The sequence below is a fragment of the Aythya ferina genome (genome assembly GCF_964211825.1).
Source record: "Aythya ferina genome assembly, chromosome: 25".
Lineage (NCBI taxonomy): Eukaryota > Metazoa > Chordata > Aves > Anseriformes > Anatidae > Aythya > Aythya ferina.
This window is the reverse complement of record NC_140323.1, coordinates 3,094,073-3,116,328: the sequence shown is the minus strand read 5'-3', so window position 1 is coordinate 3,116,328 and position 22,256 is coordinate 3,094,073. Positions and strand designations below refer to the sequence as shown.

Here is a 22,256-nt window from a genome sequence, read left to right as displayed (position 1 = left end):
TTTCTGGCTGTATCAAAAGCTGCTGGCCGCAGTGTGCAGGGCAGTGTGACCAGCATCTCTCCGGGGTAGGCTTTTAGCAGCAATTGCTCAGTTTTCAATGAACACGGAGGAATTGTAATCTGCTCGAGAGCCCGGCTGCAAGCACAGCCCAGCGTGAAGCAGTTCCAAGTTCCAGGAGCTGCTCGAGCTCAGCCCTCCCCCACCACGAAGCCCCCGAGTGCTGTAACCGCAGCCTCACGGTCCTGCAGCAGCTTTTCCCCGAAAAAAGCCAGTGAGGGAATAGGTCTTTTTCCGCATTTAATGTAGAGATGCTACATGATAAACTTCAGCACCTTCCTGACGTTACACATGTTCTCACTGGGATACACGCTGCAGAATCACCTCATTTTCCTCCACCAGCAGCAGTAGTTCAGAGGGCGCTGAGAATTCTGAGGAGCGTAAGGGTGACCTGGCAAGGGACGTGAGACCCAGGCAGGCAGAGCTCCAGCAAAGCCTTTGCCTCGGTTCTCTTGGACACAAATGCCTCCGATGCGCTGTGTGAGTAGCAAGGATTACAAATGTGGGTACAATCAAAAAACTTTCTCCCTAATGTATTTTTATCCACTGCTAGGGGAGGAAAACAGAAAGATAAATCCGCATTTTTACCTGGTGGTCCTTTACTTGTTAATGTACTAATCATTTTTTTCTGCACAGAAACAAACTGCAATGTCGGTTATGCTGGTGTAAGCCTGGAGAAACTCCACTGACCAGAGTGGAAATCCACCCGGGTTACACCAGAGTAAGTGCAAGCAGCAGCTGAGGACTGGCAGGGACCTGCTCATTGTCCTCCCAGTGCAACGCTCTGCACCACAACACCCAATTATCAGCAGTGCCAACTAGAGAGGGAGGTGGCTTCTTTATCCTGGAGCAGCACCACGTAATTTCTTCCGCATAAATGATCCCGTTAGTATCCCAGGAACACTAAACCAGCTCCCAGCACTCCACAAGACCCCTGGTCTCTAACGCAGGGCGTGGGCTGATGGAGGCTGTGGCTGGAGCTGCAGCCCCTGCACAGACCAGTGCATGAACCGGAGCGGCAGCGCTGCGCACGGCCGTCCTCATGCAGCCACGGGCCAGCAGGCAGCGCAGGTCTCAGCTGAGCTAAGGTTAAGGAGCCTCTGAGGCTCCTTACGTAAAGGGCAAGGGGACAAAACCAGGGGCAAGCACTTTGGCCTGCTCGTCTCTAAAAAGAGGGTAAATCGGAGAGGGTGAGAGCTCTCAGTCCAGCATCAAGGCTGTCCTGAGGGATGGCTCGCTGTCTGTCTCGTCCAGCTGAGCTACCCTGCCTCTCAGGAAGCGGTGCCGCATGTCTGCTCCTCTAGCTCAGCATCTTGTGGCGGTCGAAAACCGTCTTCCTCTGCTCCTGCACCTGGCGCTTCCAGCGCTGCTGGGCTCCCTCCACCCTCTCCAGCACCGTGTTGGCTCTGGCCCCGGACGGGGTGGGGGCTGCGGCCAAGGAGTGAGCGTCCTACAATGGAAAGAAATGGTGAAAAAGGTCAGCAATGTCAGAAGGCCCCCTGGGTAAGCATCCATCGTGGCACAAAAACACCAAGGCAATCCTGAGACCTATCCCAAGGAGATTACAGTCCAGAGTGCTAGAGTAAGATAAAGCTCCCCAGATATCAGGCATCTACAGCATACACCTAGATCTAAATATGAGTTGTTCCTTTGGAGCAGCGGAGCAAAAGCATACTGCTAGGATACAATTCATCTTCTCCTGCAGGACCTCCTTTTTTCAGCAGGGGAAGGCAATGGCTAAACTGTGCACCCAGAGCAGCTACTCCTCACTCACATCGGAGTAGGAAACAGCTTGAGCAGACAGTTTATACTTATAACAAAGTATGAACACGGCAGCCTGATCCAGCAGAGTACCCTCAAACCCAGCAGCTTCCCTCGAACTGTGACTGAGCTCATTGCAGCTGCTGGGGCTGATCCCACACGGGACCAGAGGGAGCAAAGCCTGAGGCCAGGCTGTCTCCCCGCCTGCCATTCTCTTCTTCCATCCCACCACCCTGGCTCCACCATGAGAGCAGCCACGCACTGCATGTGCCAGCAGCACAGCCTCACCTCATTCTCCTCCTCGTTGTGCAGGGGCTGGGTGTAAGCATCTGGCTTGCGGATCAGAGGGTCCACCAGCACAAGGAAAGCCATGTACAGCAGCAGCGCCCCAACCACGGACAAGTAAATGATGATGATCACCTGCAGTTAAGGACAGCACAGTGAAAAGGGATCAGCAGTACAGATAAGAAGCACCACAGAGGCCTGGAAGCTCCCTTCACAGCTACCTCTGATGTTTGATCTCTTCCCTCATTCTCACTTTGCTCACTAGAATGACCTATGACCTTGTCTGGATCATCACCCTTCCTGCAAGAAGGAAGACAATTACAACCCATGCTGATTTCCCTGCGTTGGGTCAATTACAGACATGCTGCACGTGAAAGGAGACCAACAGGATGGGCACCCAGTCTCAGCTGTGCTGCCACATCCTCACAAGGAGACTGGGCTCCCATTTGCCTCCTCCTTGCTGCCAGGAGCGTTCCCGACTCAGACACGGTGCCCCCAGCACTACCACGGGGTGTCAGCTGTGACAGCTTTGTTGTCCCTTGCTGGGCTCCTCTCTGGCACCCACCCGGCTGTGCCCGGGACGGCGTGGTGTCACAGGGAGCAGTTACCTTGATGGTGGTGGTGCTGCGCTCCTCGTACTTGCATTCACACAGCAGGCAGTACGCCTCCACATCGTTCCCGGGCACTGGCATGGGCTCCACAACATGCAGGCAGTTGCTGCAACACAAGGAAACCGAGACCAGCAACAGGACAAGGTGAACCCGGTGCTCTGGGGAAGGATACTGGGGTCACTTTGTCCCAGCTTTCCCATCTGGCTGATAACGCTGCCTGGAGTTCCCTCACAGCCAGTCCAAGGTTCCTGGGACGGATTGCCACAGCACCTTCTGCAGGGTGAAAGTCCAGGTGAAAGGGACTGGAGGGTAAAATCTCCATCTGCTGAGAGCCATGGCCTGAGAAACCATGCCTCCCACGTTCCTGAATCTCTGTTCAAAACATGCCCCTCACCCAGGCTGAGCATCACCTACTGGAACAGCTCCCTCCACAAACACACAGGCAGCAAATTTCTCCCCCAGCACTGGCTGGAAACTCCAGAGCGTTTCACGGAGCAACCCCTCAGGCTTCAACGTGCAACTCACCAGTCCTTCTGAGACACATTCTTGTTGTAGATGTGCCCACTGATGTTCCGGTACGGGGGACAGATGCACTTGCAGCGGATATCCTCCGAGCTCTGCAGAAGCACGAGGAGACAGCGTTAGTGAGTGAACAGATGGGAACAGTTCTGGGCTGTGGGAAAAGACAGAACATTCTCTGAGAGTGATGACTTCGTGCCACATCCCTGATTTCTGCTCTGCTTCTTTCACATCAGTAGCTTTGAAATCTTAAAACGTCTTGAGCACCTCTGCTCCAGAGACCAGGTGCTCTTCAAACAAATTTTAAAATGCAAACTCCAAAACATGACATAAGGCAGGGCAGAGGCCGCTATATCTAAAGCTGTGAATGGACATGACAAATCCATACACAGGCACTGACTTCTTACAGCACTTCTTACCTTTGCAAATTTTCATAAAAAAACACTTGTTTCTCTTCCATTTTTGTGCCTGTTGTACTACACTCAGTGCTTGTGTCAGAAGCTGTTCACTCACCTTGCTGGCGTGTGCTAGAGGAGAAAGGACGCAGCTCAGCAGTGCGACCAGCAGCACGGAGCTTGCACATTTCCAGGTGCACTGGGCAAACATTGTGCAAACCTGAGGAAATAAAAACTCACATCCAGGATAAGGGATCTTGGCATTCAGTGCAGCCAGAACACGTTACTTTGAGCTTTCCCTTTTGACCCACTTATCTCTGTTTTAACCAGGAAGTAGGGGTTTATCTCTGTATCTAAACAGCTTCCGCCACCTATTGCCATGCACCCCAACTACCTTCTGCAACAAAATATTGCTGACTTGCTGACCATTTCACCCCCACAACTGCACACAACCTCCTGTATCACCCGCAGACCAAGGGTAAGCTAAAGAACTACGCTGGGGCCTCACTGCTGAACTGCCCAATAAACGTAAATCATTCACCTTCCGATACCAGCGTTTTGCCTCTGCATGGCTCAACATATTTTCCTGTCTTGCAAGCCATGCCAGGAGTTCCTTTAGCTCAGGGAAGTGAAGTCCTATTTTATTTTTGTTTGGAGTAATTTTGAGTTGTTAAGTCATGCTACAAAGGCACAGATAACGTTTTTATAGAGGGAGTATGAGTTCATTGCTGCAAAAAGCAAAGTTAGCCTCTGAGGGATGCCAAGGCTGGAATTCACCTTTGCAACAACGGCGTGCCTGGAGCTGAGAGGCACTGCAGGCCTCGTGGTACCGCCTCGGGGAGGGCTCTGAAAAGCCACTTCAGTTTTCATCAAGGAAGATAATTTACAGCTCATCAGCTCCATGCAGCTCACGTTAATCCCCCAGCCAGCTCCAGGAACTTATATTTTGTGAGCTCACAGAAGTCCATTGTTAGTATTTTCACCTCTGTAGTGTTGCATCACCATTTGCTTTATCTTGTTTCAATACACTATAAATTCAGGTACCTAGTTCCCATTCGATTTTATGGATTATGAACACCAAGTTCCTCTCCTCTCGCCTTTATCTAAACAGAACACCAGCCACTCACTATCTAACAAGCTGATCTGCCAAAATCCATCAAAACACATTCCGATCTTGTGAGTTTATCACAGGCCTTGTTAACGCTTTGCAACCCACTTAGCAGGAACCGCCTCAAACCACGGCTCTTTGGAGACATCCTGATTTTAAGCTCTTCATCAGAAACACCGGCTGAGGTATGACAGCCTTGGGTTGCAGTCTGCATTCCCCATTGTACTCCAGTGCTTTTGAACTGCTACCCATTTGGATTTGTAACGCAACAATGGCTTAAGCTCATTTAAGTTCAGATCATCGGAACAACCCCAAACTGTTATTTTTAATACAAGCATGGGAAAACATGTGATTTATTACACGATGTTTACCAGGAACAAAATAAAAGCTTGGAAGGACGCCTAGACACCGAGTCTAGCCATCATGAACTGTAAAGCGCTGGGGACAATTCACACGTGGTTATTGCCCAGACTGATGGAACTTGTCCAAAGGGGGCACTGGCACAGCTGCCATAAAGGTTTATATATCCCCTGCATAAAAAAGGGGGCAAGGAGGGCAGACAGCTGGAATGGCTGAGCAAGGACCTGTAGGTCAGACTGGGGTGCAAGAAGGAAACACACAGGCAGTGGACAAGGCGTTGGCTTGAAGGTCGCACCCAGAGTGGTGGTCAATGGTTCTACATCCAGGAGGAGGCTGGTGATGAGTGGTATCCTTGAAGGGTCTGTCCTGGGACGGGTACTGTTTAATATCTGTATCAGTGATGTAGTGGGATCAAGAGCACCCTCAGCAAGGCTGCAGATGACACCAAGCTGAGTGGTGCAGTCCATACACCAGAAGGAAGGGATGCCATCCAAAGGGACCTGGGCAGAAGTGGGCCCACGTGAACCTCGTGAGGTTCAACAAGTCCAGATGCAAGGTGCTGCACCTGGGCTGGGGCAATCCTGGACATGAGGACGGGCTGGGAGAAGAACTCACTGAGAGCAGCCCTGGGGAGAAGGACTTGGGGTTCAAGGGGACGAAAAGCTCGACATGAGCCAGCAGTGAGCTTGCAGCCTGGAAGGCCAACTGCATCCTGGGCTGCATCACCACAGGAGCAGAGGAGGGAGGGGATGGTTCCCCTCTGCACTGCCCTGGTGAGGCCCCACCTGGAGTGCTGCGTCCAGGTCTGGGACCCCCAGCACCAGAAGGATGTGGGGCTGTTAGAGTGGCTCAAGAGGAGGGCCACAAAGATGATCAAGGGGCCGGAGCAGCTGTCTTACAAGGAAGGACAGAGCTGGGGCTGTTCAGCGCACAGAAGAGAAGACTCTGGGGTGACCTCATTGTGGTTTTCAGTACTCAGAGGGGGCTTGTAAAAGGGATGGAGAGCACCTTTTGCTCAATCAGATAATGACAGGACAAGAGGGGATGATTTTAAACAAAAAGAGGGGGTATTTCAATTAGAGGTTAGGATGAAGTTCTTCACCCAGAGGGTGCTGAGGCACTGAACAGGTTCCCCAGGGAGGTTCTGGACGCCCCATCCCTGGAGGTGTTCAAGACAACACTGGGTGAGGCCCTGGGCAGCCAGATCCATGGCACGGGATTGGAACCGGGTGATGTGAGGTCCCTTCCAACCCAACCCAACCCAACCCAACCCATCCCATGCCTCTACAAAATGCCTCATTTTCCACTCGCCTTTTCCCAGTGCCAAAAGCAGCCGGGTGCCGACCAACACCCCACAACAACGTCAGGGACGAGGGATGGGGCTGAAGGTTCTGACGGTGACCAAGCAGCAGCTCCTCACCACCACCACCACATCTCCTCACCACCCCCTCCACCACCTCCTCCCCTCACCACAGCCCCTCAGACCCGACTCCTCCCCGTCTCGCCGGGCTCCCCGTGCCCGGGGCTCCCCTCAGCTCCCTGCCCCGGCCGCTCGGCCATGGCTGCGGGTCCCCACAGCCGCTAAAGGGGGCGAGAGACCACGGGGCGCCCAGACATGGCAGCCCCAGCGGGGCCCCTGACAGGAACGGGACGGACACAGCCCCCCCCTCCCCTCAGCCGCCCACCCCCCACTGCCGCCGGCCCCTACCTGGCGCACGACGCCGGCGTCCCCCGCCCTCGCAAGCCCCGCCCCCGCTCCCGTCCGCGCACACCCATTGGTTGCAGCGTGACGGGCAGCCCGCGCGGCCAGTCAGAAAGCAGAACGGCCCGCCGGGGCTTGAGGGGGGGATCAGGCGCTCTGCCGCCGGGCCCTCAGAGCCGGGGGGGCGCGGGGCTGGGTGTGGTGTCCCCGGTACCCTCTGCCCTTTCCCTGCTTTTGCAGTGTTCACACTAAAATGTTGCTCAGAAATGTGAAAAGCTGGGCTGCAGCACGGCCCTAGTATCTGGATTTGGCCGCTGTAGCGGTGTAAATTACGTTTAGGGTCCCCGAGGTCCGCAGTCCCACAGCCCAGTGAGTTGGGTTTAATCCCGACCAAAGCTGCGTTTAACCCACAGACCCGCTTCAGCTCCTTCATTATGCTATGGAGGATGTGCCTTTTTCCCAAAGATCACGGGGCCTTGTGGTTGTTCAAAGGGGATGTTTCAGTGACCCGGCTGCTGGGGGCTCTTGTTGTGCCCCCTTTTCTGTGGCAAACCGACCTTGGGGTTTGCAAATAACACAGGCTCACAGGTGGCTTTGCCCAGCCCTGCAAACACCCTACTATGCACCCAGGTATGGGAATTACCCATATAAAAGCATATTCTCAGCCCATGGCTATAACGTGCAAGATGCTGCCCTCAGCATGGCCGCGTTCCCTGCACACGTTATAGGGTCACGGCCTCTGCCAGCTGGACTGATCCCAGTAAATACCCCCTGAGAATAAGCCCGGGTGTTGGATGCACAAGGTACTTCTAATCCTTTCCTCCTCCTCCAGTGCTGCCAAAGGGAAGAAGCCCGGTGGTGCTAACTTGCTGCTCTCGCTTCTGAGCAGAACCTTTGGCCTGGCTGCAGGGTGCTGCCGGCGTTGGGAAATAGTTGAGTTTTTACAGGCTTAAAGGCCAGAGGACCACAGGGCTTTCATGTTACTAACTTTCCCAGTGAAATGGATAAGGACTTATTTTTATCTTCTCTGATCTCTCTGTTGTCACAGCACTCTCCTCTTTGTTCTTCTGCAGCATAAAGATAGATATCAGTGCTCCTCGTGGGGCTGGAGTAAGCTGGATGGGCACTTGAAGAAAGCAGCTTAACCTCGTGACAAGATGCTGAGCAGTCCTGCTGGAGAAAGTAAAGAAATGACCCAGGCAGCTGAGACACTCGTCCTAGGGAGTGCCTCAAAGACAGGCCCACCAAATATGAGTTTGAAAGTTACATTTATTTCAGTTTCAGGTCCCTTGTTCAGGAGGCTGGTTTCCTCTGTGTGCCTGGGCTTGTATTCCATGGTGCAAGGGAGATGTTTCCTTTGTAGTGATGAAGGGTTCTCAAACACATCCATCCAGGAGACTCTTTCCCATTCCTTTCCTTGCTGACTTTCCTCCTGCAGCCTTCTTGTCTGCCTCAGGAAGCTCAGACACAGTGGGCTCAGTTCTCTTCTGTATGTCATCCCTGTCGCTGTGTTTAAGGCCCAGCAGCAGAAGAAAAAGAGAGCATTTGGCTGTGGGCAGCGGGATTTGCTGCTTTATGTCTCCCAACACACTGTGCTTAGCCTTGTCCTCACTCGTAAGTACAGCGCTATACAGACCCAAGAGCTGTGGTCACGTTTCATTGATTTCTCAGTGCGTTGAATGCAGGACAGTGGTGGGTCCTCAACTCCTACAGAGCTCACCATGAATTCTGAGTAACTTGGGTTGACGTTAGCCACTCAAACTGCAGAGATCTGTGACTTTTACAGTGGTCTGGCAGGAGGCTTCGCTGTAATTGGGAAAGTGTAGGATTAGCAATGACTGTGGGACTGTACGTTCCCAATTTCTGCCTGACACTTGAGCAGCAGACAGGTGAGAGGTGGCTTGGAGGAGCTTTCCATATGTGGTGTTCTGGGAACAGAGGCCAAACGCGGTTTATCTGGCACTGAGGGAGAGAGAATCAGAGATCAGCAGACAAAACAAAGCAACAGGTATGTAAAAGAAGGGTAACACATCAGACTTGGCCTCAAATGCCCTGAGCTCTCCTCTTACTGAGGTAATTAGTCCTTACTGGTATTCGTGGTGTCAGCTTTGAAAAGACAGGTGGCATTTTTGTTAACGTGGCCTGCAGCTGAGGACACACTATAGCAGCTTGTCCTTGCTCTTTCTGGAAATGGGTGTTAGTGACTGCACTGTAAACCTTTTTCCAGAATGATGATGGGAGTCTAATCAGGTGCCAGATATCTAAAGGGCAATTTAATTTAGATTGTAAACCAACAGATTTACTTGTAAATATCTTGGAGATACATCCTACCATTACAAAGAGCATCCTGTAATTCAGGGGGAAGACACTTGATTTGCAATAAAATGATTGTTTTATTTATTTGTGTTAAGCACAAAATGAAATTTGTTCTAAAAATGCTTTCATAATTGTAAACTGACAAAAGAGATGCAATGGGCACTGGGCGGCTTCATTGAACTCTCTTTCTTGCTCTGAGTAATTGGTTAGACCAAGGAATGGCAATTCTTTTTTTTCTTTTTGCTGTTAACTCCCTTGCAACTCCAGGAATGTTCATTTTGGTGATGTGCCTCAGTTTTCTCCTGGACAAAATGTCCAGCATACATCTAGATAAAAATGTAATGTGATGGGTGAGCAATCGGCTGATGGGTTGGGCTCAGGGGGGTGACATCAGGCTGGTGACCTTTGGGGTTCCCCAGGGCTTCTTTCTGGGGCTGGTTCTCTCCAATGTTTTCAAAAATGGTCTGCATGCAGGACTCAATTGCATACTAAGGAAGTCTGCAGATGATACTAAACTGGGGGGAGCTTCTGACTCCCTCGAGGCTGGAGAGTAGACCTAATCTGCTGCTGTTTCTGCAGCTTTGGTACCAGCTGTACAGAATTTATGATCGATTGTAGTGACACATTAGTCACATTATGTCATTGCCAGTCAGCCCAGCTGTGCTGAAATTAACCCAAACCACTGTATTTCCAGCTGTTCTTCTGGGTGACTCCTACCCGTGAGGGATTGCCTGTAGTGCAGGATTTCCCTCTACATGATTTTTTTTTTGGGTCAGGCTGCTCCCCAGAAGGCAGTGACGCTTCTGTTAGGAAATATTCCATCCTGCCTAAATTAATCTTTTTGTTGCTAATTTTGGAGGTAATCAGATAGCGTGGCAGGCAGCGCTCTCATCTCATGTATTGGTTGTATTAAAAATAGGATTTAAAAAATAATTTCTTGGGCACTTTTAAGATGGTCCTGGATCTCTGTCAAGAGGGCTCCATACTGTTCCTCCCCCAGCATTCCTCCCTCTCTGGAATCCTGCTTCGTTATGCCTTTTGGGTTAGCCTTGCTTGCTGCCATAAATATTATTTCTCATATTATATTTCACCTTCTCCACGTCCCATTGCAGCCACAGAACAGGACAATCCCTTATCCCAGCCTTAGCAGGACAGGAGGGGATAATGTTGCTGACAGAAGACTATACGAGGCAATTAACAGCTTTTACCAGCCGCTGGACGCCGATGGGAAGGCAGGTTATCCCATACTTGTCAGGGAGCCACGGAGTGCCTCTCCTGCTTGGAGGGGAGCACAAAAGGGCCTGGGCAAAGAGCAGCTCTGCTCTACTGCTGCTGTGGTCGCTCTCTGCTCGCTCAAGGGTTTTTCAAGAGTAGGTTCCAAGGCAGCGTTTGCTGTTAGGAGTGGCCTGTGCAAATGTGACACGCCACCACTGCCTGCTCCACATCACTGGGGTGTGCTCGGGATTGTTCTGGGCTCCTTGTCTCTGTGCAACAAATGGTCCCATGGGCGGTAGGAGTAGGCCAAAAGCCATATTTCCCTCCATGGCTTTTCTGGGATCGGTGAAAAAGCATAATGCAGAGCAAGATTCAGCCTCTGGACTTATTAGGAGGGATGGAGGAACATCAGACTGCATCTGGACTGATCCAGACCACCCCAGCCTTGCAGGGCCAGGCCTCGACTTTCTAGTGCTGTGGTGTTTATCTACAGCTAGCTCCCTTCAAAGGCCTGCCCTGGCCTAGCAGACCTGTAGTGGGTGGCAGCGTACATCCCCTGTTTCTCTCCCAGTTGGTCCTATTTATAGGTTTCAAATGATGGCAGGTGGGGAAAGTGAGACATTTGAAGTATGAGGGACTGTCACCGAGAAGGCAGGGATATTTATTTGAGTTGATGAAACTTGTTGTCATTGCACAGCACCAGGAACTCTGCATATGTGGTGGGGGTCATCATTTCCAGAGCATCGGTGGGCCTGTCAGGCAGGACAGAGCAAACAAAACGCGGTTAGAATGGGCAGAGGGATTTCTGCCTAAATAAATTATACCCAGTTATCACCACCTGGACAGCAGTCAAAACACCAGGAAGTTTCTCCTGAGGGCTAGGATAACATCTCTCCCTCGATGTTTTGTTAGCAGTCTGATCTCCCAGAGCTGTCTCACTTGGCTTTCCTGCACGCTGAGGGTGAGCTGAGGACAACCCGCTTGGCCACAAGTCAGATGGGCTGAAGTCTCCCTGGGGATTTAAAGCCCATGGAGGGTGTTCCCATTGTTGTCTCCACTACTTCTTTTGTCATTATCTTATCTCTACAGGCTTTCTTCCTCAACTGCAACAGGAACAGGAAAAATCCTTCTGGAAACTGATCTTGCTGTGATGGGCAGGTTTCACAGTCCCTTCCCAGTCTCAGCGGCTGTTTCAGCACTGGGAGCACTCGTTATTCCCCAGAAGTATGGGGAATGGCCAAGGTTGTAAGGGGATGGCCAGGTTGTCCACAGGAGTGGTGGCCAGGTCTGCAGGGTGTCTGGTGACAGGGATTACCACAATAAGCAGCTGGTAACGGTGCAGGGAGCTGCGACCCTGTAACACTTCTGCCATTTTTTTCTGCCTATTGTCAGAGCTCTCGCGTGCCAGAATTACCTTAATCTCTAAAACAGCTGGGGCTTGGAGTAGAGACCTCTAGAAGTGCCTTCCCTTCTGTGATTCTGTTTTATGACACAGACAGGATTCGAGGCATCGTCCAGGGACCGGTGACAGCGCCACTCTGTAGATGTCTTTTCCAGAAGGGATTCATTTCAAACCCAAGGCAGCTAATACTTCAGTGGCTCTGCAGACTCATCTCCTGTTTGCCCAAGAACAATGTCATTTCCCCTCAAGACAGGCAGATAGTTGCAAGGTAAATCAGTCTCCACACAGGCACTCATGCCTTGAACATTAATATCCAGGCAACCTGAAGCCCAAGTAGCCCCAGTCAGTGCTACCACTGCTTCCTGGGCCACCTCCATCACAGCTGCTGACAACAGCACAGCTAATTCTGCTGGCTGAAGGTGTTCTCTTGCTCCCCAGTACCCAGACGGCTTCTACCATACTTCAGAGAATCAGGGCTGGAGCAACAAAGCAGCTGGGAAAGAAAGGGACTTCATTTCTTTGTGGTTTTTGTTTGTTTTATTTTTCTTCCTTCCTTTCACAGATATTTCAGTGGAGGTGCTGAGTAAAAGTACCATTTAATGCACACTTATCTATGTGCCATTTCTTCCTCAGCCCCTTTCTGGGGGGATTCTACATGTATGCAGTCCTGTGCTGGGGCAGAGAAGTGAATTTGTTTACCTTCCTCAAAGGACGGATGAAGTACCTTGGTGCTGGTCATGCAGCTGAGCGTGATGAGGAGCTGGAAGGAGCCAGCTGGCAGGACGTTAATGGAGCACTGGTTTGTGCTCTGAAGACAGCTCTGAAGAGGCCAGAGGAACATGGCACCAGATCAAACCGGGGATCCGTCTACTCGAGGATCCCTCCTCTCACAGTACCCAGGGTGGTGGCCATCCTTGTGCATGATCCTGGAGGTTGGTTTGACCTCCAAGCTCTTCTCTCCTCTTGGGTAAGTCCTTCAGGGCAGCAGTCCCAACCCACCCCTTATTCCCAGCCCCTTGGAGACTCCTTTCAGGCCACTGTTTTTGTGCCACCCAAACAAAGGCTTTCAAAAGCTGCAGTCACGTATGAGGATCGAGGGCAGTGGCAGATAGCACTACAGCAGGAAAATCAGTGCATGCTTTCCTGGTGCTTCTCCTCCTGAGACCTTTTTTTGCTGAGTGTGATAAAGCTGGAAGTTCAAATGGGCTGTCAGAGCTGCGTGGATGGTGGATGGCTACTGCAGCTTTACAGAAGTTAAACGAGCCTATGGGATCCAAAGGGTAGGAGGGGTGGTGTACACCCAGTATTCTATCCTGAATCACTGTCTGGGGGTGGGACAATTCACTGAGCAGAAAACCAGACCTTCTCCTTCATTTGCTATCCTAGGTGCTGGCAGCTGAGCTTGCCGTGACAGCAGATGCAGAGACAGTGGTTAGTGCTGCAGCCAGGCTCGGCTTTCCTTGTCTAAATACATTGCTGTAGCAGTGGTGTTGGGCCGAGGGAGAGAAAGAGCCCTGAGGAAGCAGAGGAGAGAGCCGGTATGTGCCCCTTCCCCACAGCCTCCTCCCACTGCGAAGGTGTTTATCCTATTGACAAGCACTGTGGTCCTTTCATAACTGCTGCATTAGCAGAGGATCAAGTAACACTTAATGGGAGCAGTCTCCCTCCTGGAGTGTGATTGAAAAGGTCACCAAGGTGGATGGGGGAAAACATTTGCAGCAGGCTGACATAAGCCTTGGCTTCTGATTGACAACAGGTGGACGTTTTAAGCGCTGCCCTCCCCGTCCAGCATTTCGGCTGCCCTCCCCTCCTTCCACAACACTGGCTGAACGTTTTGCAGCGGCGCCACGGAGCATCTGCCGAGCTCGGTGGGAGGCACATGGGGCAACACAGCCCTGCCACAGAATTCAGGGAAGAGGTGATTTGAGGCCAAGTGTTGCTTTCTGAATTGGCAAAATCAAGGAAATCAGGCAAACTGTAAACAAGGCTTTCTCGTGAAACTGCCCCAAGCTGAATTGTTCGGTTGAACATGATGGGGCTCTTTTTTTTTATGGCACAAAATACATAGTTGATTCTCTTTTTTTAATATAGCTTTATTACTCAAGGCTGCTGGTTTTGCTGGGTTTTGCCTCTCCCTGCTGCTGGCCCTACAGTGGGTTTGATGAAGTGAAGTTGCCAGGTCTCAGATTACCGACATTTTTAACACCCTCAGTTTGTCCAAGCCAGCAGAAATCTTACTACTGCCCTGGCAAGCCTGTCCCCGAGGTCACGGACACATACTGATTGCTTTACGTGTCTTCTCACCCTACTCTCTTGCTGCTTTTGGTGTCCCATCTGTCTTATATGGTTTCATCTGGGAGAATGCAGAGCACTGAATCCAGGCCAAGTTGCTGATGACAAGCCAATTAAAGATCTAGCAGGAGAGGAGTACCTTAATGAAGGAGAAGTGGGTTGAAGGGCAGTTTGCCAAGGCTGTGCTGTGACACTCGCACTTAGGAGAGCTAATTGTGTGTCATAATTGATGGTTCAAGGGAGCTATTCACTGCACAGACTAGGCAGAGGAACAGAGAGCTCTTTTGATGGCATATTCTGAAAGGCTTTGATGGGATCACAACTTCCAAGGGCGAGTTCATCTTCCGTGGTGCCAGGCAAACAGTTTGAACACGGAGCTGCACAGTCTTACACCTCTCTAATAGCTGATCTGGAAAGTATGCTAAAGCCACGTCAGTGGAGACAAAAAGCCCAGAGCAGGAATCTTCATGGGACCACTAGTGGTCATGCTGAAGGTCAGGTGCTGCCCAACAGCCCTGAGCACGAGCCAGGTCGCCTCCCTGCAGCATACAGCGCGCTGGGAACAGCCAGCGTGAGCGGGAGGTGGGTTCTGGCGCTGGCTGCAGGAGGTGCTTTGCTGGATTATTTCATTAGGGACGCGTGCGCTGGAAACTTGCGGGGTAACGTGACGTTGGCCCAGCCCATCCTCGCAGGGAGCCGGTGGCAAATGGCCCAGTTACAGCAGCGTGCTGGCGGTGAGGTTGCTGACAGATCCGCATAGCAGGATGCTGGTCTCAGGGCACCATCCTGTGTCTGCTTCTCTTCTTCATCCAAGTCAGTCAAAGCAAGGCACTCCTTCACCTCTGGGAGATGCTGGAGTGTAAGGAATACTTGCAGATACTAAGGGAATTTTATTGCCCTTGATTTGGTTTTGCTTCCTGGCTCCTGCTTCCATGATGCATTCCCTTTCTGAAGGGTGGCACTGAGGTTCCTTTGACTGGCAACCAAATTAACTGGTAACTAATTACCTAACTCACCAAACAGGAGGGATGAATCGGAGAGTCTCTGGATGCAGTCTCTAGCTCTGAAAGGGAGTGGGGACTGGCAAATAGTTGTATCAGGTCTCATGTGTTTTATCCTCAAGTTCGGAGGAGGATTTTTCTAGTGGTTGCCCCAGGGATGAACACGTCTCACGTTAAGCAAGTCACGCAGTGGCTCTTTGTTTCCCACCTCCTCAGAAACAGTCTGGGAGGTAACTCATGGACAGCATCATGGTCCAGCAAAATGCTATTAACCAAAAAGCACCATAAAGTGCTGTTATTGTAGCAGCTGTGTTTGGCACCGGCCTCTGCCAAGAAGGTCTGTTTGCAGCAGAGAGCCCCTGCCCTTGACAAATACCTGCGTTCACACTGTCCTCCCTGCCCTGCGACCTCTCCTCACAGCTTCTAAAATTCCTCTCACCAGGGTGGTTATTTCCTTATTATTGACACCTGTTTGGACAGACAGGCGCGCTGACCATTTACAGAGCCACTGGGACTGCAAGTTTTTATGCATCCCTATATAAAGAGGTGTTAAAATTGGCCATGTGTAATTTATAGTCTGCAGCAGGAGACTCAGCCCACTGGACGCAGCACGCTGGAGCATTAGCTCTGCTGTCAGCTCAATTGTCAGCCGGATGCCGAAGGAGTGGATACCCTTTGGGTCACAGCTTTCCGCATTCTTGATCACAAGTCAGCAGAGTCATGAGCCTTAAGACAACTGTTGTGATTCTTAGGCCCTGAAGCACTCAGCAGGTCCTGATAAAATGCTCTTACACAGTCATGTACACAAACACATGCGCACACACACGTGCATCCCAAATGACGGAAGAATCATCGCTACGACTGGCAGAGAAGACAGACACCAAAGTGGTATTTCTGTCTAGATCAAATACCAATCTGTGATTTCTGCCTTAAAGATATGAAAATCTTGCCAGCAGGAAAGAATTAGGACCCTCAATTAGGCTTTGATGGCAGGGGTGTTGGTAGCTCTCAAAGTTTTTGTATAAATGCTGCCTTGTTAATTCAAATGTATGCTTTGTCTTACTTAAAGGTTTCTTCATTGCTCCACTGCTGACCAGATATATAGGTGCCCTGTCATACGGAGCACAAAGTTCACTGTAGTTTGGCTACTGAAGGAGAACGCCCAAGGATAGGGACAACAAATTGCCAAAATAACTGAACAGCAAGTCACTCCCAACTGGCATTTACTGCAGCCAAGAGTTTCCGAGTCCAGTGTCTCATGGCCGTTTGTCCTCCCAGATTTGATTCCTGACCTTAGAAAAGACCTCTGAATTTGAGTGGCAGAAAGCTGTGTCACAGTCCCTATTATGAAAGTTAAAAAAAATCCGTGTTAATTTTGTCAGATGCTTCTGCTGCTTTATTCCAACTATGAAGCTGTTTCAGACCCGGCCAGATCTAGTGGTTAAAAATTGGATTTTCCTCTTTGTGGTCAGTTATTTTTATTTTTCCTTCTGTCACCTTGTCCTCTCTTTTGCCATTTATCTTCATCAGGTTTTTATTATTTTTTTTCCCCATCTCTCTTTTGTCAGACTGAACAAGTCAAGCTTCTTCACTGTTCCTTAAAACACCTCGCTCTCAACTACCTTGAGCAGCCCGTGATCCCGTCTCCATATGTCTTCCTACATTAGCAAATAATTCTTGAATGTGCATGAACGTCCGTGTTGCCTGCATTCTGGTGGAGCCTTCAGAGGGTGAGATGGCTTACGGCTTGATCCAGGAAAGCATCAGCTCACTGCTCTGTGGTTGGAGTAAAAACAGAAAACAAGAAGAAAGAAAGAAATTCATTTTTGTTAGGAATGCAGAAAACAAAACAGAAACTGTCACAGTGCTGCTATAGATGTCTCTGGTGCTGCTGGTCTAGTAGTGTGCCTGCATCTTGAGTGCAGTCTGTGCTTCTGTCTGCCATCCCTGGCTCAGACAGGATATGAAGGTGAACGGCAGTTCAGAGAGGAGTGATGAGGATAATGAAATGGGCACCCACCCATGAAGCAGATAAATGGAGATTTCTTTTGAAAATGCAAAAAGCATGGTGGGAATTGCATCAAATAACTGTACAGACTGGAGTGGGAGGATGAACAGAAAATGACTGTTAATTGGTTTTCTTTCTCCTAGTGGAAGGAACAAAGTATGGGATCAAATAAAACAAAAGAAAACAGGTAAGCACTGTGGTATTAGCAGGGTGTGGAGCTCCCTTGTCATACAAAGATGTCCACAGACCTTTCCTCCAAGAGAGGCATGTTTGTACCACCTATGCAAGGTCAAAGAAACCTGATCGCTCAAGGTCTCTTCCTCACTGAAGGCTGATGAGAGCAGCTTGTATCCTCTCCGAGCATGCACATATTTATTCTTAATAATAAGCTAGGGCTTCCCAGTTATTAATAATAACTGATATCAGACTGCAGCATGTCAGCAATTCTTCACAGAACTTTAATGACAGACCTCATGGTAAGCAAAACCATTAGAAGGGAACTGTTGCCAGGAATCCTAAATCCCTGACAGTGGCATGCTAAGGTTTGGATGCTTCCCCCCTAGCCTGCTTTATGGGGATAGTTTATCAAGATTATTTTTGACTCTCAAAATTTCCCTCTTCTGCAGTGATTGCCCTTCTTTATGGTTGTTGTACCTTTGCAGATGTGCCTCTCGCTGACACCCCGTGTTGGTGACCACCAGTGACCCAGCTGCAGCTCGCTCTCAGCTGCCCACTTAGGCTTTTGGGTTCGCTAGGGGTTTGCTTGTACCCAAGTCTTGTATCAATGCTCTGACCTTGCATCTATGGAACAAAGGTTAGAACCATGTGGTACAGAAAATAATAAAGCCTTTTTTATAAATACAGCAGAGAGCATTGCCGGCCTCAGCTGCTCTGTGAACTGTCACAGCTTTCCTGCCACCTTCTGAGCAGGTCAGCATGGCTGGGTGCCTGGGAGCTGTTCATGTGGCTTTGCTGTATAGCTTAGTGCGAAAAAAAAAGATTCATTCCTTAGGCGAAACATTTAGGGAACTGCTGGAACTGCTAGAGCCTGAAAGAGGCTTCAATTCTTGGAGACTTATAAAGGCAAACTGGGGCTGTCCCTCTCCATTTACCCTCTGGTTGAGCTCAGAAATCAGCTGACATAGTTAAGCTGACAGTCATTAAATTTATATGTCCTTTGCTCCTGTCATTCTGTCCTCCTGTCTGATCTGGCAGTTTGGGTCTGTTGACCTTTGTGGCATGTAGCAAAGCCAGTGTATCTTGGCTTCTGTCTCAGACGGCTGTGGCTTGTTGCTTAAGGAAGTTTATTTCTCAGGGATATAGTCATAAGTCAGCAATGTGCATGTTCTATTTTTGTAGACATACCTAGAGAGTCAGGAAGAAGGCCAAAACTCTTCCAGAGAAGACAGACAGCAGATCTCAATGTTCTTATCAATGAGATGTAAGTTCATAAGCTACAAAGAAGATACAAATTGTACAACAGGATAAATAAAGAGAGAGGGCATGGAAAACAAATGTGCCTGCACAGTGACATGACACCAGAGGAAGACAATGATAAATAGGTAAACACTTTAGGAAGAAAAAGCTGTAATTCTAGGATAGATGTCGAGGAAAAAGAACTAAAGCAAATTTTGAAAACTGGGTATATAGTCCTAATACACACAACACACAGAAATACTGTCTTCATATTCTTGCAGAAGGTGGGCAGCAGCAGTTAATGGTTTATTTGACTGCTCCCTGCTTTTTGGAATCCTGGGCTGCTGGACATCTTGTTCTCTGTGCTAGGTTGTCCCTCCTGCACCAGCAGTCTCCCACCTCTGCTGCTGATGGTTTGGGGTGGAACCCGAGTTCTTTATTATTGTCAGGACAGGAATGGTAAGGATGGCCAGGAGGAGCATCTCGCTTGGGTATTCCTATTCCTGGTGGGGAGTGGGAAATTGTCAACGTGACCCAGTAAGCCATGAGGATCCAGGTGGAGTCCAAAATTGTAGTGACACTGAGGAATACAGGTAAACATGATTTTTTTCCTCCTTCTCTCCTGTACCACGTGCTGCATGAGGAGCTCTCCTCCTTTATAATCACTGCAAGGAATAATACCTTTGTTCTGTTTAAAGCCCCTTCAAGGTAGACACACTCATTGGGTGAAAAGAGGGGAGTAAGTGGTGAGTGCAAAATGGGATATGCCTGAAAAATAAGCTGAATTAAACTGGAAAGCAGGTGAATGGCTGCAGGATGACCTAGTTGCTGTCATGAACATAGATAGCTCCGAACCATCTGATACTCTCACATCTGTCAATCAAAGAGATTGATAAGGACATGCTGGGATTTGTGTAGGCCCAAACTGCAAGCAATTTGCTTGCCATTCAGTTTGCCTCAGAGCGACAGACCAGCTCCCTCTAAATTCAGGGTTAACCAGGGCCTTTGCGTGGGTCTTGTTTCCTCCTGCTCAGCTTCTGGCACTGGTATTGTCTGCCCGGCCACCCATCCCAGAAGACAGCCCTCCCTCATCTGTCACCCGTTTTGACACAGGATCTGTCTCTGACACCCACTCCTCCTTTCCTCCCTTCTCCTAGTATTGCCATGATGTATCGGCACCCCTGACATTATCCTGCCCATTTCAATGATGCATCTCTCCATCCATCTGCCATGAAAAGTGACCTGCTCACTATGTCCCTCCACCCTTCAATCAGACAGGAGCCTGCCTGTCTGTCTGACCACAGGCAGGCAGAACGTGCTTCATGGTTGAAAATACAGAGAGCGTGAGACCTTATGTCACCAAAAGCAATCCTTAAAAAGTAGCTCATGGAGACTGTCAGAGGACCAAGTTGTAAACTGGGCTACAAGGTACAGTGTCATCACACAGTTCCTATTCAGAGGCTCTGCCTTTTCCAGGCAGTTGCAAAAATATCTGTGTTGTAGGAAATAATATTGCAACAAGACAACCGAGCTCAATGGGAGACCTTAAAGGAGGGGAAGGTGATTTTATTTTAAAAAGTTTTAATTCACTCATATACACGTGTACCCTCAAGGACCCAGGTGCTTTTATCCCAGTGGTCGTCCCAGCACACAGGCACCAAGACGCAAGCATCCAAGTGACTCCTGTGACTGCAGGGAAGGCTCCAGGTACTCAGTACCCATTAGTCAGGTCTGAACATTTCAAACTGAGGTGACTTGCAAAACGAAGTTTGGGGTCTTCAGGAGCCTTGAAGTATCGGCAGAATTTATCAGCTAGCACTATCAAGGCTAGGCCATGTAGCAACCTGATCATTTTTTGGTGGCATCTTTTGTTAGGCATCTAACATGGTCTGTGGTGGTCTCAGGCTGGGTAACTGAGGACATGGACGTGCAGACTTGTTACATTGGCTTCGATGATCACCAGAGACTGTTGCCATCACTGTTCCTGCTCTGTTCACCTACAAGCGCCATTGAGTGCACCTGGTCAGTGGGGTCTCTGCCCTGCTTCTCCTGCCCTTTCTGTCATGGAGCAGCTCTGCTTCTCCTGCTCCCTGAATTCCAACTCTTACGAGCATTCCTGTGCTAAGAGGTTCCTGGCATGGCCTTGTGACTGGGAATGAGCAGTAAAGGCCTGTGGCAGAGCCTGTCACACATTAGGTCACCATCACATGGGAAAATGAGTGAGGGAACTGGCTGCCACAGGGTGTTTGGGGGGGAAAAACCTCAGCTGCATTCATGATGCAGTCAAGTCCCTCACAAGGCCAGCACGAACCCCACAACTGTCAGCCAAGACAGTTATAGGGTGATATCAGACCTGCTTTGGGCCCGAACCCAAGGAAACATTTGTAGGCTGGGCACTTACCGTCTTGCTTAGTGTCATCTGTCCTTTTCTGTGCTTACAGGCAGGAGGTCAGGTTACCCTGATAGCAATCAGAGCTTACAAGGGCAGGCTTCTCTCTGTTAGTGGTACTGGGCCAGGTGAGCTCCACTGATTCTCCTTAGCCACAGGCAGATACTAATTCCACTTGAAGGAGACTGAAAGAGGTGAATGGGAAACCCAGTTTCTTCTCTCCCTCATGGGTGCTCATTGAAGGCCTTAGGTCAACTAGGAGAGGAGTTTGGCTTTATTCCCTGGGCTTGGGTAATGGAGGGCTGTCCCAGCCCTTCACCTGGTAGAGTTTCTGTCTTTGAACCATGTCCAATCCATGTCTGGGTGCATGAGCTGAGCTCCTAACTATTGGCTAGGTCAGTCAGCTAATTGGTTTTCCAGGGAATCTAGCTACTGGACATCAGCCTCAGCACAGGCAAAACTTCCAGAGATTCCTGGAATAATAGATCATTTCAAAATAACCTTTGGTACCTCTGAGCCGTGAGGGATGCTCTACTGCCAGGCTGCATCCTGGATTTGCACAGAGCCTGTGCTCTGGATCCAAAGCAGTGTTGTAGTTACTACAGGACATCCATCAGGACTAAATCCTGGGAGTCTGAAAACTGTCTGAGATGTGCCATCTGCATTCGCCTTAGATGGGGGAATCCCATCCCAATAGTCACACTGGATTTGTGCTGGACATCCCCACTCTACCAGCAGGATCATGGCCTCATTGCACATTCCTGTGTAATGAATGTAGATTAGTACAGAGTAGCTGCACTACAAGAAAGCAGTGACTGTAGCATTTTAAAGCATTTTAGCAACTTGCCTTAGCTGTCCAAGGTATTATACATTAGGCAACTTGTACAACTGTCTCTTAGTGTCCATGTCCACCTCGTTGAGACTCCATGTCTCTTGAGCATAAAGCTTGAGAAGAGCACAGAGTGGATTGTCTTCTTGCTCTTTCACAATAAAGGCTCTGGGTTCTCAGGATTATTGCACTGGTTGCCCATTTCTGCATTTTATCCTCATTTGATTGAGAAGTGAGATTTTTGTGCTCTCAGTACAACTGCTGACAGACAATTCAATGACTGGGTTGCAAACATAGAAGTGTAGAGGAACAGGGCTGGCTGAGCTGGCTGTGCTTTAGGATAATACTCTGTGGGAGAGTAACAAAATCTGTCTACGTCGTAAATAAACCTGAATAGCTTATTTTGGCAAAGAATTTTCATTCCTGACAGATGCAAGTTTGAGACAACCAATAACCACTTGCTAATCTAGGATGAAATACTGTTGGAATCTGACATCTTCAGGTCAGCTCATAGAATTTGGTGGGTTTCCAGTGGAGTCTTCTCTCACATGTCTGAAGGGAAATAATCTTTATGAGAGCTGTCAAAAGGA

The 22,256-nt window shown here is 49.6% G+C and overlaps 1 protein-coding gene and 1 long non-coding RNA gene across 2 annotated transcripts; one reads left to right on the top strand and one right to left on the bottom strand.

Moving 5' to 3' along the window:
• Positions 1 to 284: 284 nt before the first annotated feature.
• On the bottom strand, positions 285 to 6,854 carry TMEM9 (transmembrane protein 9). Its single transcript, XM_084497682.1, has 6 exons — positions 6,805 to 6,854; positions 3,747 to 3,848; positions 3,240 to 3,331; positions 2,712 to 2,820; positions 2,107 to 2,238; positions 285 to 1,507 (listed from the first exon to the last, which is right to left on the bottom strand). The coding sequence occupies exons 2-6, from the start codon at positions 3,837 to 3,839 to the stop codon at positions 1,358 to 1,360; spliced, it is 576 nt and encodes a 191-aa protein (XP_084353808.1). The 5' UTR covers positions 3,840 to 3,848; positions 6,805 to 6,854; the 3' UTR covers positions 285 to 1,357.
• A 4,491-nt stretch (positions 6,855 to 11,345) lies between these two features.
• On the top strand, positions 11,346 to 17,818 carry LOC311423541. Its single transcript, XR_014685738.1, has 6 exons — positions 11,346 to 11,999; positions 12,442 to 12,698; positions 12,794 to 13,011; positions 13,118 to 13,269; positions 16,593 to 17,219; positions 17,695 to 17,818. It is a non-coding gene; the product is annotated as an uncharacterized lncRNA (long non-coding RNA).
• The last annotated feature ends 4,438 nt before the right edge of the window (positions 17,819 to 22,256 follow it).

Excerpts from the sequence above, each read along its gene's own strand:
- TMEM9 (XM_084497682.1), bottom strand. The coding sequence starts at position 3,839 with ATGTTTGCCCAGTGCACCTGGAAATGTGCAAGCTCCGTGCTGCTGGTC. Across the intron at positions 2,239-2,711 it reads GCAGCACCACCACCATCAAG|GTGATCATCATCATTTACTT; the intron begins GTAACTGCTCCC and ends CCTTAACTGCAG. Across the intron at positions 1,508-2,106 it reads ACAACGAGGAGGAGAATGAG|GACGCTCACTCCTTGGCCGC; the intron begins GTGAGGCTGTGC and ends TTTCCATTGTAG.